A 14,136-nucleotide genomic window follows, 5' to 3' on the forward strand; every position below is an offset into this window, starting at 1 on the left:
TGCATCCCCAGTGAATTCCTTGGATATTGTGGAATGTGGGGTCACCCCCTGGGGCACCAGCACTGGACACGGACACTGGGATCTCAAACCAGCCCTGGAAAGAGAAGTGGGACTGGGAATGCCTCGTTTTCCTGGATTTTCCCTGGGAATGTGCTCCACGTCTCCTCACCTCTGCCTGCCTCCCTCGCCGTGGCTCCTTCTCCAGTGATTCTGCTGGAATTCTGCTCTTCCCTGGACAAAGGAAACCCAACAATCAGGGATTGCTCATGGACGGTTTTCCCTGTTGGAATTGGACTCTGGCTCTCATTCCCATGATGGACTGTCAGTAATCCTGCCTGGATGTATCCGGATTATCCCTGGAGCTGTGGGACAGCCTCATCCAGGAAAACCCTGCTCCTGGAGCTCCTGGGAGCAGCCTGGTTTGCAGCCTCCTTCTCCTTGGGATGATCTGGAATTTGTGCCCTGGTGCTTCGGAATATCCACAAAAACATCTGGAATATTTGGGAGATGAGGGAAAATCCCAGCCCTGAGCATCCCCCTGGCCCCGGAGCAGCCAAACCCGAGCTGGGATTTGGCTCTGGGCTCCCTCCTGGGTGTTCAGAGCTCCGATTTGGGATGAGAGATTCCAGGCTCTCTCCAAGGACCTTTTGGGGAGCCAGAATTACCTCTGAGCCATTCCCACTGCTCCATGCCGGATTATTCCAAGCTTTCCAAGGCTCTCCAGCTGCAGGAAGGAAATCCAGAGTAGCAAAGGGCTTTTCTCGGAGTCTCCTTTCCCGGGATGAGCCTGCCTGGATCCCACCACTGAATTTTGGTTTATTTCTTTTCCCTGCTGCTCCCTTTCGTTTCCCAATCCCGGTCCTGGATCGGCTGGACATTCATGCTGGTTTTACTTTATGGAATGAGCTTTTCCAGTAGATTTGGGCTGGGATAGACTGGGAGTGGTGCTGTTAATGGGGGGGCTCAGCCCCTTCTCCCCTGCAGCGAGGACGAGCAGTTCCAATGGAGCATCCCTGCCTTTCCCTCCCAGCCCAGCACCAGGACACGCTCCCGATTCCCACCCGATCCCCGCTGGGATTTACAGCCCTGGAGAGGGCCTGGGGCTGAGGGAGCCCCTCCCTCCCTGCTGGTGTCCATGGGGGCAACGCTGCTGGGATGAGGGGGGTCCTGCTCCCGAAATCCCACACTGCTGGCTCACTGGGATTCCTGAAATCCCAGTTCCCTGCTCACTGGGGCTCCCCAGTCCCACACTGCTGGCTCACTGGGATTCCCCAAATCCCAGTTCCTGGCTCACTGGGATTCCCAAATCCCACACTGCTGGCTCACTTGGATTCCCAATCCCAGTTCCTGGCTCACTGGGGCTCCCCAATCCCACATTCCTGGCTCACTGGGGCTCCCAGATCCCAGTTCCCGTCTCACTGGGATTCCTGAAATCCCAGTTCCCGGCTCACTGGGATTCCCCAGTCCCAGTTCCCGGCTCACTGGGATTCCCCAGTCCCAGTTCCCAGCTCACTGGGACTCTCAAATCCCAGTTCCCAGCTCACTGGGATTCCTGAAATCCCAGTTCCCGGCTCACTGGGGCTCACTGGGATTCCCCAGTCCCAGTTCCCGGCTCACTGGGACTCTCAAATCCCAGTTCCCAGCTCACTGGGATTCCCGAAATCCCAGTTCCCGGCTCACTGGGATTCCCCAGTCCCAGTTCCCGGCTCACTGGGATTCCCCAGTCCCAGTTCCCGGCTCACTGGGGCTCACTGGGATTCCCAGTTCCCGGCTCACTGGGATTCCCCAATCCCAGTTCCCGGCTCACTGGGGCTCACTGGGATTCCCCAGTCCCAGTTCCCGGCTCACTGGGATTCCCCAATCCCAGTTCCTGGCTCACTGGGATTCCCCAATCCCAGTTCCTGGCTCACTGGGGCTCACTGGGATTCCCAGTTCCCGGCTCACTGGGATTCCCCAGTCCCAGTTCCCAGCTCACTGGGATTCCCCAGTCCCAGTTCCCACCTCACTGGGCTCTCCCCCGCAGTGAGCAGGACCGGGGCCGGCTGACCCCGTCCCCGGACATCATCGTCCTGTCGGACAACGAGGCCTCCAGCCCCCGCTCCAGCTCCCGCATGGAGGAGCGGCTCAAGGCGGCCAACCTGGAGATGTTCAAGGTGAGGAGCGCGAATTCCATCCCAGGACAGGCACAGGGGAGGGGCTGAAGGATTTGGGGCGCTGCAGCCCCCGGTCCTTGCACTCCAAATTCCCGCTGGGATCCGGCTCCCCCTCACGCCCTGCGCGGCGTTTTGCAGGGGAAGAGCCTGGAGGAGCGGCAGCAGCTGATCAAGCAGCTCCGGGACGAGCTGCGGCTGGAGGAGGCGCGGCTGGTGCTCCTCAAGAAGCTGCGGCAGAGCCAGCTCCAGAAGGAGAACGTGGTGCAGAAGGTGCGGGATGGGCACGGGTGGGACGAGGGGAAGGGGTGGGCACGGAGCCTCCCTGCTGCACCCGGGGCATTCCCTCACCAATTCCCCCTGGAAAACAAACCCCCAGATTCCTGGGAAACAAACCCCCGGGTTCCCGGGAAACAAACCCCTGGATTCCCGGAAAACAAACCCTTGGATTCCTGGGAAACAAACCCCTGGATTCCCGGAAAACAAACCCCCGGATTCCCGGGAAACAAACCCCCAGATTCCTGGGAAACAAACCCCTGGATTCCCGGGAAACAAACCCCTGGATTCCCGGAAAACAAACCCCTTTATTCCTGGGAAACAAACCCCTTTATTCCTGGGAAACAAACCCCTTTATTCCCGGAAAACAAACCCCTGGATCCCGGGAAACAAACCCCTTTATTCCCGGAAAACAAACCCCTGGATTCCCGGAAAACAAACCCCCGGATTCCCGGAAAACAAACCCCTGGATTCCTGGGAAACAAATAAACCCCTTTATTCCTGGGAAACAAACCCCTGGATTCCCGGGAAACAAACCCCTGGATCCTAGGAAACAAACCCCTGGATTCCTGGGAAACAAACCCCTTTATTCCTGGGAAACAAACCCCTGGATTCCCGGGAAACAAACCCCTGGATTCCCGGGAAACAAACCCCTTTATTCCCGGGAAACAAACCCCTGGATTCCCGGGAAACAAACCCCTGGATTCCCGGGAAACAAACCCCTGGATCCTAGGAAACAAACCCCTGGATTCCTGGGAAACAAACCCCTTTATTCCTGGGAAACAAACCCCTGGATTCCCGGGAAACAAACCCCTTTATTCCCGGGAAACAAACCCCTGGGTTCCTGATCCCGGCTGATCCCGGCTGATCCCGGCTGATCCCGGATCCCTGCCCCAGGCTCCCGTGGTCCAGAACGCCGCCTCCATCGTGCAGCCGTCCCCCGCCCACGTGGGGCAGCAGGGCCTGTCCAAGATCCCCTCCCGGCCCGGAGCTCAGGGCGTGGAGCCGCAGAATTTAAGGACATTACAGGTGAGCGTTCCCGTTTTTCCTGGAAAACGCTGATTCTGCTGCGTGCAGAGGGGCTTTTTTCCAGAGGCAGAGGAATTCCCGCAGTTCCTGGTGCTTGGGGTTGGGTTTGGCAGGAATTGGACCCCGTGATCCTTGTGGAGCTGGATATTCCCTGATCCTGTGAATGGCCAGTCCCAGCTGGAGTGGGGTGAGGAGGGTGGGAATTCTCTGCACCATCCTGGTGTTCCCGAAGGAAAAGCCACTGGAACTGTTTGCCCCATGGATTCCTGCCCCTCTCCCTGACCACGGAGCAATTCCAGCCTCCCACAGGAAAAAGCCACAATCCCATAAACCCCAGGCCAGTGTGGAGAGGAGCGGGGATGTGGGGATTGGGAGCGTGTGGGGTTTGGATAAGCAGGAATTCCATGGATCAGCACTCCGGATTCCCTCCCTTTTCTGTGATTTTCTCACCGAGCTCGGGGGACACGGGGGGTGTTTGGGGCTGTCCCGGGCTCTGACCCCGCGCGGGCTCCCCGGCAGGGCCACAGCGTGATCCGCTCGGCCGCCAGCTCGGCGCTGCCCCACATGCTGATGTCCCAGCGCGTCATCGCCCCCAGCCCCGCGCAGCTCCAGGGCCAGCGCGGGCCCCAGAAATCCGGCCTGGTGCGCACGTCCACGCCCGGGATGAGCCCCGCCATCAACTACCAGCCGGTGCGGGCACGGGCTGGGCTGGGTGGGCACTGGGATGGGCTGGTGGGCATGGGCTGGGCTGGGCTGGGCTGGACTGGGCTGGCGGGCACTGGGTTGGGCTGGTGGGCACTGGGATGGGCTGGTGGGCACTGGTTTGGGCTGGGAGGGCACGGGCTGGGCTGGGTGGGCACTGGTTTGGGCTGGGAGGGCACGGGATGGGCTGGGTGGGCACTGGGCTGGGCTGGGTGGGCACTGGTTTGGGCTGGGAGGGCACGGGATGGGCTGGCGGGCACTGGGCTGGGCTGCTGAGCACTGGTTTGGGATGGTTTTCACTGGTTTGGGGTGGTTTCCACTGGTTTGGGCTGCTGGGCACTGGGCTGGGCTGCTGGGCACTGCTTTGGGCTGGTTTCCACTGGTTTGGAAAATTCCCCCCTGATGCCGAATCCCACCTGATCCCAAATTCCCCCTGATCCCGAATCCCACCCTGATCCCAAATTCCCCCCGATCCCAAATTCCCTCCCTGATCCCAAATCCCACCCTGATCCCGAATCCCTCCCTGATCCCGAATTCCCCCCTGATCCCAAATTCCCCCCGATCCCAAATTCCCCCCTGATCCCGAATCCCACCCTGATCCCAAATTCCCCCCTGATCCCGAATTCCCTCACTGATCCCAAATTCCACCCTGATCCCGAATTCCCCCCTGATCCCAAATCCCACCCTGATCCCAAATTCCCTCCCTGATCCCGAATTCCCTCCCTGATCCCAAATTCCACCCTGATCCCGAATTCCCTCACTGATCCCAAATTCCACCCTGATCCCAAATTCCCTCCCTGATCCCGAATTCCCTCACTGATCCCAAATTCCACCCTGATCCCAAATTCCCTCCCTGATCCCAAATTCCCCCCTGATCCCGAATTCCCCCCTAATCCCCAATCCCACCTTCATCCCGAATTCCCCCCTAATCCCGAATCCCACCTTGATCCCAAATTCCCTCCCTGATCCCGAATCCCACCCTGATCCCGAATCCCACCTTCATCCCAAATTCCCCCCTAATCCCGAATCCCATCCCGTCCCCCCGCAGCAGTCGGGCTCGTCGGTGCCGTGCCAGCGCTCGTCCTCCTCCGCCATCTACATGAACCTGGCGTCGCACATGCAGCCGGGCTCGGTGGCGCGCGTGTCGTCCCCGCTGCCCAGCCCCAGCGCGCTCTCGGACGCCGCCAACTCGCAGGCGGCCGCCAAGCTGGCGCTGCGCAAGCAGCTGGAGAAGACGCTGCTGGAGATCCCCCCGCCCAAACCGCCCGCGCCGCTGCTGCACTTCCTGCCCAGCGCCGCCAACAGCGAGTTCATCTACATGGTGGGGCTGGAGGAGGTGGTGCAGAGCGTCATCGACAGCCAAGGTCACTGCCCGGCCCGTCCAGGGGGGGTTCGGGGGGTTTGGACTCGATTTGTGGGGTTCCGCGGTGGAATTGGGGGGTTCAGGGGTTTCGGGGGGTTTGGGGATGGGTTGGAAGGGTTTTAGAAGGAATTGTGGGGTTCAGGGTGAACCTGTGGGGTTTGGGGATGCTCAGAAGGGTTTTAGAAGGAGTTGTTGGGGTTTGTAGAATTTGGGGGATGCTTGGGAGGGTTTTAGAAGGAGTTGTTGGGGTTTGTAGAATTTGGGGGATGCTTGGGAGGGTTTTAGAAGGAGTTGTTGGGGTTCGGGGTGAACCTGTGGGGTTTGGGGATGGGTTCGAAGGGTTTTAGAAGGAATTGTGGGGTTCAGGGTGAACCTGGGGGGTTTGGGGATGCTCAGAAGGGTTTTAGAAGGAGTTGTTGGGGTTTGGGCGGAAACTCTGGAATTTGGAGGATGCTTGGAAGGGTTTTAGAAGGAGTTGTTGGGGTTTATGGAATTTTGGGGTGGGTTGGAAGGGTTTTAGAAGGAGTTGTTGGGGTTTGGGGTGAACCTGTGGGGTTTGAGGGGTGCTTGGAAGGGTTTTAGAAGGAATTGCTGGGGTTTGTGGAATTTGGGGATGCCTGAAGGGTTTTAGAAGGAGTTGTTAGGGTTTAGGGTGAAACCTTGGGATTTTGGGGTGGGTTGGAAGGGTTTTAGAAGGAGTTGTTGGGGTTTGGGGGGAAACTCTGGAATTTGGAGGATGCTTGGAAGGGTTTTAGAAGGAGTTGTTAGGGTTTATGGAATTTTGGGGTGGGTTGGAAGGGTTTTAGGAGTTGGGGTTTAGGGTGAACCTGGGGGGTTTGGGGATGCTCAGAAGGGTTTTAGAAGGAGTTGTTGGGGTTTGGGTGGAAACTCTGGAATTTGGAGGATGCTTGGAAGGGTTTTAGAAGGAGTTGTTAGGGTTTATGGAATTTTGGGGTGGGTTGGAAGGGTTTTAGAAGGAGTTGTTGGGGTTCGGGGTGAACCCATGGGGTTTGAGGGGTGCTTGGAAGGGTTTTAGAAGGAGTTGTTAGGTTTTATGGAATTTTGGGGTGGGTTGGAAGGGTTTTAGGAGTTGGGGTTTAGGGTGAACCTGTGGGGTTTGGAGTATGCTCGGAAGGGTTTTAGAAGGAGTTGTTGGGGTTTGTGGATTTTTAGGTTAAAAACCTTGAAGGTTTTTAACGGGTCTCCAAGATTTCAGACCAGATTTGCGGGATTTTACCCCAAATTCTCAGCACTTTGGCCGATCCGCGGGATTCCCCGGGAAATCCCCGGGTTCCTGCCCAGCTCTCCGCGGTTCTGGGGCAGATTCTGGGGGTGTGGGTTGGGTTTGGTTCTGCCATGCCCGTGCTGAGGGTGTGGGTTTGGTTCTGCCGTGCCCGTGCTGAGGGTGTGATTTTGGGTTCTGCCATGCCCGTGCTGAGGATGTGGGTTAGGTTTGGGTTCTGCCGTGCCCGTGCTGAGGGTGTGATTTTGGGTTCTGCTGTGCCCGTGCTGAGGGTGTGAGTTTGGGTTCTGCCGTGCCCGTGCTGAGGGTGAGGGTGTGAGTTGGGTTCTGCCGTGCCCGTGCTGAGGGTGTGAGTTGATTTTGGGTTCTGCCGTGCCCGTGCTGAGGGTGAGGGTGTGATTTTGGGTTCTGCCGTGCCCGTGCTGAGGGTGTGGGTTGATTTTGGGTTCTGCCGTGCCCGTGCTGAGGGTGTGATTTTGGGTTCTGCTGTGCCCGTGCTGAGGATGTGGGTTGAATTTGGGTTCTGCCGTGCCCGTGCTGAGGGTGTGGGTTAGGTTTGGGTTCTGCCGTGCCCGTGCTGAGGGTGTGGGTTAGGTTTGGGTTCTGCCGTGCCCGTGCTGAGGGTGTGGGTTGAATTTGGGTTCTGCCGTGCCCGTGCTGAGGGTGAGGGTGTGAGTTTGGGTTCTGCCGTGCCCGTGCTGAGGGTGTGGGTTAGGTTTGGGTTCTGCCGTGCCCGTGCTGAGGGTGTGGGTTGGGTTTGGTTCTGCCGTGCCCGTGCTGAGGGTGAGGGTGTGAGTTTGGGTTCTGCCGTGCCCGTGCTGAGGGTAAGGGTTTGATTTTGGTTCTGCCGTGCCCGTGCTGAGGGTGAGGGTGTGAGTTGGGTTCGGTTTTGCCGTGCCCGTGCTGAGGGTGTGGGTTGAATTTGGGTTCTGCCGTGCCCGTGCTGAGGCTGCCGCCCCGCAGGGAAGAGCGCGCCGGCGGTGCCGCGCGTGGAGCCGTTCGTGTGCGCGCAGTGCCGCACCGACTTCACGCCGCACTGGAAGCAGGAGAAGGGCGGGCGCATCCTGTGCGAGCAGTGCCAGACCTCCAACCAGAAGAAGGCGCTCAAGGCCGAGCACACGAACCGCCTCAAGAACGCCTTCGTCAAGGCCCTGCAGCAGGAGCAGGTCGGGAGATCCCCGGTGCCTTCCGGACAGCCAGGCCGGACCCTCCGGCCGGCTGAGACCATCCCGAAACATCCCAAACAATCCTGAACCATCCCAGACCATTCTGAACCATTCTGAACCATACCAGACCATCCCAGACCATCCCAGACCATTCTGAATTATCCCAGACCATCCCAGACTGTCCTGAACCATCCCAGACCATCCCAGACCATCCCAGACCATTCCAGACCATTCCAGACCATCCCAGACCATCCCAGACCATCCCAGACCATTCCAGACCATCCCAGACCATCCCAGATCATCCCAGACTGTCCTGAACCATCCCAGACCATCCCAGACCATTCCAGACCATTCTGAATTATCCCAGACCATCCCAGACTGTCCTGAACCATCCCAGACCATTCCAGACCCATCCCAGACCATTCCAGACCATTCCAGACCATCCTGAACCATCCCAAACCACTCGTCCTGTCCCATCCCATTCCATTATCCCCGTCTCATCCCATTGATCCCATCCCACTCATCCTATCCCGGCCAGGTCGGCGGGATGGCATTCCCATGGGAATTGCAGTTTCCCATTCCCTGGATCTGCAGTTTCCCATTCCCATGGGAATTGCAGTTTCCCATTCCCTGGGAATTGTGCAGTTTCCCATTCCCTGGATCTGCAGTTTCCCATTCCCATGGGAATTGTGCAGTTTGCCATTCCCTGGGAGCTGCAGTTTCCCATTCCCTGGAGCTGCAGTTTGCCATTCCCTGGGAATTGTGCAGTTTCCCATTCCCATGGGAATTGCAGTTTCCCATTCCCATGGGAATTGATCAGTTTGCCATTCCCATGGGAATTGATCAGTTTGCCATTCCCTGGGAATTGAGCAGTTTCCCATTCCCATGGGAATTGAGCAGTTTCCCATTCCCTGGAGCTGCAGTTTCCCATTCCCTGGAGCTGCAGTTTCCCATTCCCATGGGAATTGCAGTTTCCCATTCCCTGGGAATTGCAGTTTCCCATTCCCTGGAGCTGCAGTTTCCCATTCCCATGGGAATTGAGCAGTTTCCCATTCCCTGGAGCTGCAGTTTCCCATTCCCTGGAGCTGCAGTTTCCCATTCCCTGGATCTGCAGTTTCCCATTCCCTGGGAATTGCAGTTTCCCATTCCCTGGATCTGCAGTTTCCCATTCCCTGGATCTGCAGTCTCCCATTTCCATGGGAATTGCAGTTTCCCATTCCCATGGGAATTGCAGTTTCCCATTTCCTGGATCTGCAGTTTGCCATTCCCTGGATCTGCAGTTTCCCATTCCCATGGGAATTGAGCAGTTTCCCATTCCCTGGGAATTGCAGTTTCCCATTCCCTGGATCTGCAGTTTCCCATTCCCATGGGAATTGAGCAGTTTCCCATTCCCATGGGAATTGCAGTTTCCCATTCCCTGGAGCTGCAGTTTCCCATTCCCATGGGAATTGCAGTTTCCCATTCCCTGGGAATTGCAGTTTCCCATTCCCTGGATCTGCAGTTTCCCATTCCCTGGATCTGAGTGTCCCTCCCCGCAGGAGATCGAGCAGCGGCTGCAGCAGCAGGCAGCGCTGTCGCCCACGGCCGCGCCCGCCGTGCCCAGCGTGGGCAAACAGGACGGGATCCTGCGGCACCACACGCTCCGGCAGGTGGGATCATGAACGGGATCATTAACGGGATCATTAACGGGATAATTAACGGGTGGGAGCCCTCCCCGCCGTGCCAACGCCCCCGTGCCCCCGCAGGCGCCGCAGCCCCAGAGCAGCCTCCAGCGCGGGATCCCCACCTCGGCGCGCTCCATGCTGTCCAACTTCGCCCAGGCCCCGCAGCTCTCCGTGGCCGGGGGGCTCCTGGGAATGCCAGGTACGGAACGGGAGAACGGGAGAACGGGGTGGGATAACGGGAGAACAGGATAATGGGATAACGGGATGGGATAATGGGAGAACGGGATAACGGGATGGGATAACGGGAGAACGGGATGGGATAACGGGGTAACGGGATGGGATAACGGGAGAACGGGATGGGATAACGGGGTAATGGGAATGGGATGGGATAACGGGATAATGGGATAACGGGGTAAGGGGGTAAGGGGGTAATGGGATAATGGGATAGTGGGATGGGATAATGGGATAGGATAATGGGATAACGGGATGGGATAACGGGATAACGGGATGGGATAATGGGATAACGGGGTAATGGGAATGGGATGGGATAACGGGATAATGGGATAACGGGGTAAGGGGGTAATGGGATAACGGGATAGTGGGATGGGATAATGGGATGCAGTGGGATAATGGGATAACAGGATAATGGGAAAATGGGACAATGGGATGGGATATTGGGATGGGATATTGGGATGGGATAATGGGATGGAATGGGATGGGATTGGGATAATGGGATGGGATAATGGGATGCAATGGGATAATGGGATGGGATGGAAATGGGGCTGGGCTGGGATGGGATAATGGGATGGGCTGGGATGAGCTGGGATGGGATGGAATGGGATGGGATTGGGATTGCAGCATGGGACAGCTCACGCCACACCCACTGGATTTTGGGGCAGAATTTGGGAATTCTGCCAGCCCTGTCCTGGCCCTTCCTGCCCAGTGTGGTCCCGGGTGGGCTTGGCGGGGTCTGTGGGGGTCTGTGGGGTCCCAGGGTGGGCTCGGTGGGTTCCCGGGTGGGCTCGGTGTGGTCTGTGGGGGTCTGTGGATTCCCGGGCGGGCTCGGCGCGGTGCCGGAGCGTGCGTGGCGTCCCCAGGGGTGAACATCGCCTACCTGAACGCCGGCATCGGGGGCCACAAAGCGTCGAGCCTGGCGGACCGGCAGCGGGAATACCTGCTGGATATGATCCCGCCCCGCTCCATATCCCAGTCCATCAGCGGACAGAAATAGCCCCGGCTGCCCTCCCTCTGCCGGGCCTCCGGGGAGAGCACACCGAGAGAACCACGCAGAACGTGGCAAAACAGACAAAACAAACATTTCAAACCAGCGGGCCCGGCCCCGCCCGGCCCGAGGGGCAGCCCCGGCCCCGCTCGTTTTGTAACGCCGCCGCTTCCTCCTTGTGTTGTGGGTTGTTTTTTGCCCCTTTTTTTCCTTATTTTTCCCCCTCTCCTCTTCGCTCCATGGATGGTTAAAGCTTTTTTCTCCCTTTTCCAGAGACTTTGGCAAGGGCACCTTCCCCCGTCCCCCAGGGGGGATTTTGGGGGCGGCCTGTGCCGATTCCGGGGGGATCGGGGGCGTCTGAGGGAAGCAGGATCCGACCCCTGGGGGGGGGCAAATCCCCTTCGGGCCTGACCCAGGGGACCCCCAGAGCCCACCCCGGGGTGTCACCACCCCCTGACCCCGATCCTGGGGTGTCACCACCCCCTGACCCCGATCCTGGGGTGTCACCACCCCCTGACCCCGATCCCGGGGTGTCACCACCCCCAGACCCCGATCCCAGGGTGTCACCACCCCCTGACCCCGATCCCGGGGTGTCACCACCCCCAGACCCCACCCCGGGGTGTCACCACCCCCTGACCCCACCCCGGGGTGTCACCACCCCCTGACCCCAGTCCCCGTCCCGATGTCCCCAGGGGTGGTGGCACTGCCAGACCTGTCCCAAGGGCCCCTCGGGGGTCCCTCGGTGTCCCCAGGGGTCCCTCGAGGTGACCAGACCCCCCCAGGGGTGTCCCTGCTGTCCCTGTCCCCACGGGGGACGCGGCGGCTCCGGAGCAGAGAGCGGAGCGGAGGCACCGCGGGGCGGGTGAGTGTCCCCACCGTGTCCCCACTGTGTCCCCACTGTGTCCCCACCGTGTCCCCTCTGCTGTCCCCAGATGTGTCCCCAGTCCCTGCATGCTCCTCTTGTCACCCGGCGGTGGCACTGGGGCCGCCAATGGCACCAGAGGGGGTCCCTGTGTGACACCCTGGGGGTGACAGGGGAGGCACGGGGGGGGCTCTGATGTCCCCTCTGTCCCCAGGGGTGGCACCGGGGGGTCTCGGTGTCCCCTCTGTCCCCAGGGGTGGCACTGGGGGGGTCTCGCTGTCCCCTGGGGGTGTCGAGGACAACCCAAAGCAAGAAAATGAGCCGCGAGAAAATTCTCGATTTGCACTTCAGCCTCCCCTCCCCCCTCCCTCCCCTCCCCCTCCCCCTCCCTCCCCTCCCCCTCCCTCCCTCCCCATTTTCTCGTGGTTCCCCTGAGTTTTGTCCCTTCCCCTTTTCCTGGAGCCTTTCCCCATTCCTGCTCCTCTCGTGCAATTCCCAAATCCCCCAAATCCCCCAAATCCCCCCAAACCTGGGGGAGCCCCAGCCCTAAAGGGGAGACCCCAAAACCGGGGGGGGACCCAACCCCACCCCCTTAAACTGGGGGGACCCCAAACCCCCCGGAATTGGGGGAGGGACCCCCTCTGCAGCCCCCTCCCCGAATTCAATGAGCACTTAGCCCTGGGGGGGGTTGGACCCCCCAAAATCCCCCCCGGGACCCCCCAGAGGCAGAAAAGGCTGGGGTTGATTTGGTTTATTGGGTTTATTGGGTTTATTGGGATTTTTGGGTGGGGGGGGTTCAGTGGGGTTTTGTATCCGGAAATGGGAATTAATTTGGGGCGTTTTCATCGGCTTTGACCATTCCCAGCTGCTCCCCTCCCCCTCCCCTCAATTCCTCCTTCCCTCCCCCAATCCTCACCCCGGGAGCACTTTGACAAATCGGGTTTTGGGGCTAAAACCTGAATTTTTGGGTTATTTTAGGGGTTTCTTTTACTTTGGGGAGGGGTCACTCCCCCTCCACCCCCCCGGGGGTCCCCCCCAAGTGCCACTGTCCCCCCCCCAGGGCCCCTGGGCCGAGTTTCAATGAGAAAATGAATTTAAAAACCCCCCAAAAAGGGGATTTTTCACCCCTGAAAATGGTGAAAACCTGGAAAAAACTCCCAAACCCAAGTGCAATAGGGGGGGCCCCCGGGGGGGGCCGAACTCTTGGTGCTATAAATGAGTCTGGGGGGGACACCCCTGTCACCCCCCGGGGGGCTCAGCCCTGGGGGCTGCGGGCAGTTCCCCCCCCCCAAAATGATCCCGGGCAGATCCCACCCCCAAAAAACGACCCCAAACCCCTCCTGGGGGTCCTGGGCAGATCCCACCCCCCAAAAAACGACCCCAAACCCCTTTGGGGGGTCCTGGGCAGTTCCCACCCCCCAAATTGACTCCCCCAACCCCAAAAATGACCCCAGGCCCTTCCCGGGATCCCAGGCAGTCCCTCCCTGCCCCCACCCCAATCCCGGAATTCCAGGGGGGATTTGATCCATGTCTGCCCCCCCCTCCCCCGCATAGGTTTATCCCTATTTTTATTATTATTATTATTATAATTATTATTATTTTTGGCTTGCCCCCCTCCCCCCCGCCGCCCCCAGGGCTGTTATATCCCCGAAAATTCCCTTTTTTTATTCCCCCCGCTCCAAACTTCCAGGATTTTTCCTGCTTTTTTTCCGGCTAGGGGTAGATCCGCTTGTGAAAATGCTTTTTTGGGGTTTCTGTTTCGGGGGAGGGGGGGTTTTTTTTGGTTCCTCCAAAGGCATTTCCCATCCCCATCCCCAAATTCCTGCCCGAAATTCCCCGTCCCGCCCCGTTTGCTTCCGCTCTCGCTGCCGATATAACCAGGACTCATCCGTGTATATAAAACTGAGCTGTTTCTTGACACATTAAAAAGGCAAAAAAAAAAAAAAAAAAAAGGACAAAAAAAGGTTAAAAAAGAAAAAAAAAAAAAAAATCCGCGGAGATAAAAAAAAAAAAAAAAAAAAAAAGACAACCAAACCTGTACATTGTGTAGAAAAAAAAGAAAAAAAAGAAAAAAAAAAAGCAACGAGACAAAAAAAAAAAATTAACGGAAAACCGGCAAAAAATTCCCGGGAAGGCTTCGGGAAGGACGGGCCCGGAGTTGTGGAAGTGTCACGTCCGTGTCGTGTGGCCTCGTGTGTGACATGAACCGTGCAAGGAGGGGGGGCCGGGGGGGGCCACCCCCGATTCTGTGCCTTTCACACGGGACCCCCGGGGGTCACACCCCGGCCTGTATTTGCACTGTTTTTATTCTGGATTGGCTTCCCGACAATACACGGCTCCAACAACCCCGGCTGCGCCTCTTCCTCTCCAAAATCCCCCCGGGAGCGCCGGGGCGGGCGGGAAACCGGGATGGGGGCGAGGGGAGCGGGGCTGGGGGGGATTGGCCCGAAATTCCGGGA

The 14,136-nt window shown here is 58.7% G+C and overlaps 1 protein-coding gene across 3 annotated transcripts in view; it reads left to right on the plus strand.

Moving 5' to 3' along the window:
* Window positions 1-11,318, plus strand: part of GATAD2B (GATA zinc finger domain containing 2B) — a 28,994-nt gene extending 17,676 nt beyond the window's left edge. For 2 of the 3 annotated variants that reach the window (XM_063421217.1, XM_063421218.1), the window contains exons 3-11: window positions 2,024-2,153; window positions 2,292-2,423; window positions 3,324-3,455; window positions 3,975-4,145; window positions 5,206-5,521; window positions 7,727-7,929; window positions 9,468-9,578; window positions 9,675-9,792; window positions 10,691-11,314. In XM_063421217.1, the coding sequence (XP_063277287.1) occupies window positions 2,024-2,153; window positions 2,292-2,423; window positions 3,324-3,455; window positions 3,975-4,145; window positions 5,206-5,521; window positions 7,727-7,929; window positions 9,468-9,578; window positions 9,675-9,792; window positions 10,691-10,824 (1,447 nt within the window). In that variant the 3' untranslated portion in view covers window positions 10,825-11,314. Of the gene's footprint in view, window positions 1-2,023; window positions 2,154-2,291; window positions 2,424-3,323; window positions 3,456-3,974; window positions 4,146-5,205; window positions 5,522-7,726; window positions 7,930-9,467; window positions 9,579-9,674; window positions 9,793-10,690 lie in introns of all 3 variants that reach the window. The other variant, XM_063421219.1, reaches the window with a different exon arrangement.
* The last annotated feature ends 2,818 nt before the right edge of the window (window positions 11,319-14,136 follow it).

Source organism: Prinia subflava, chromosome 35 (genome assembly GCF_021018805.1).
Source record: "Prinia subflava isolate CZ2003 ecotype Zambia chromosome 35, Cam_Psub_1.2, whole genome shotgun sequence".
Classification (NCBI taxonomy): domain Eukaryota; kingdom Metazoa; phylum Chordata; class Aves; order Passeriformes; family Cisticolidae; genus Prinia; species Prinia subflava.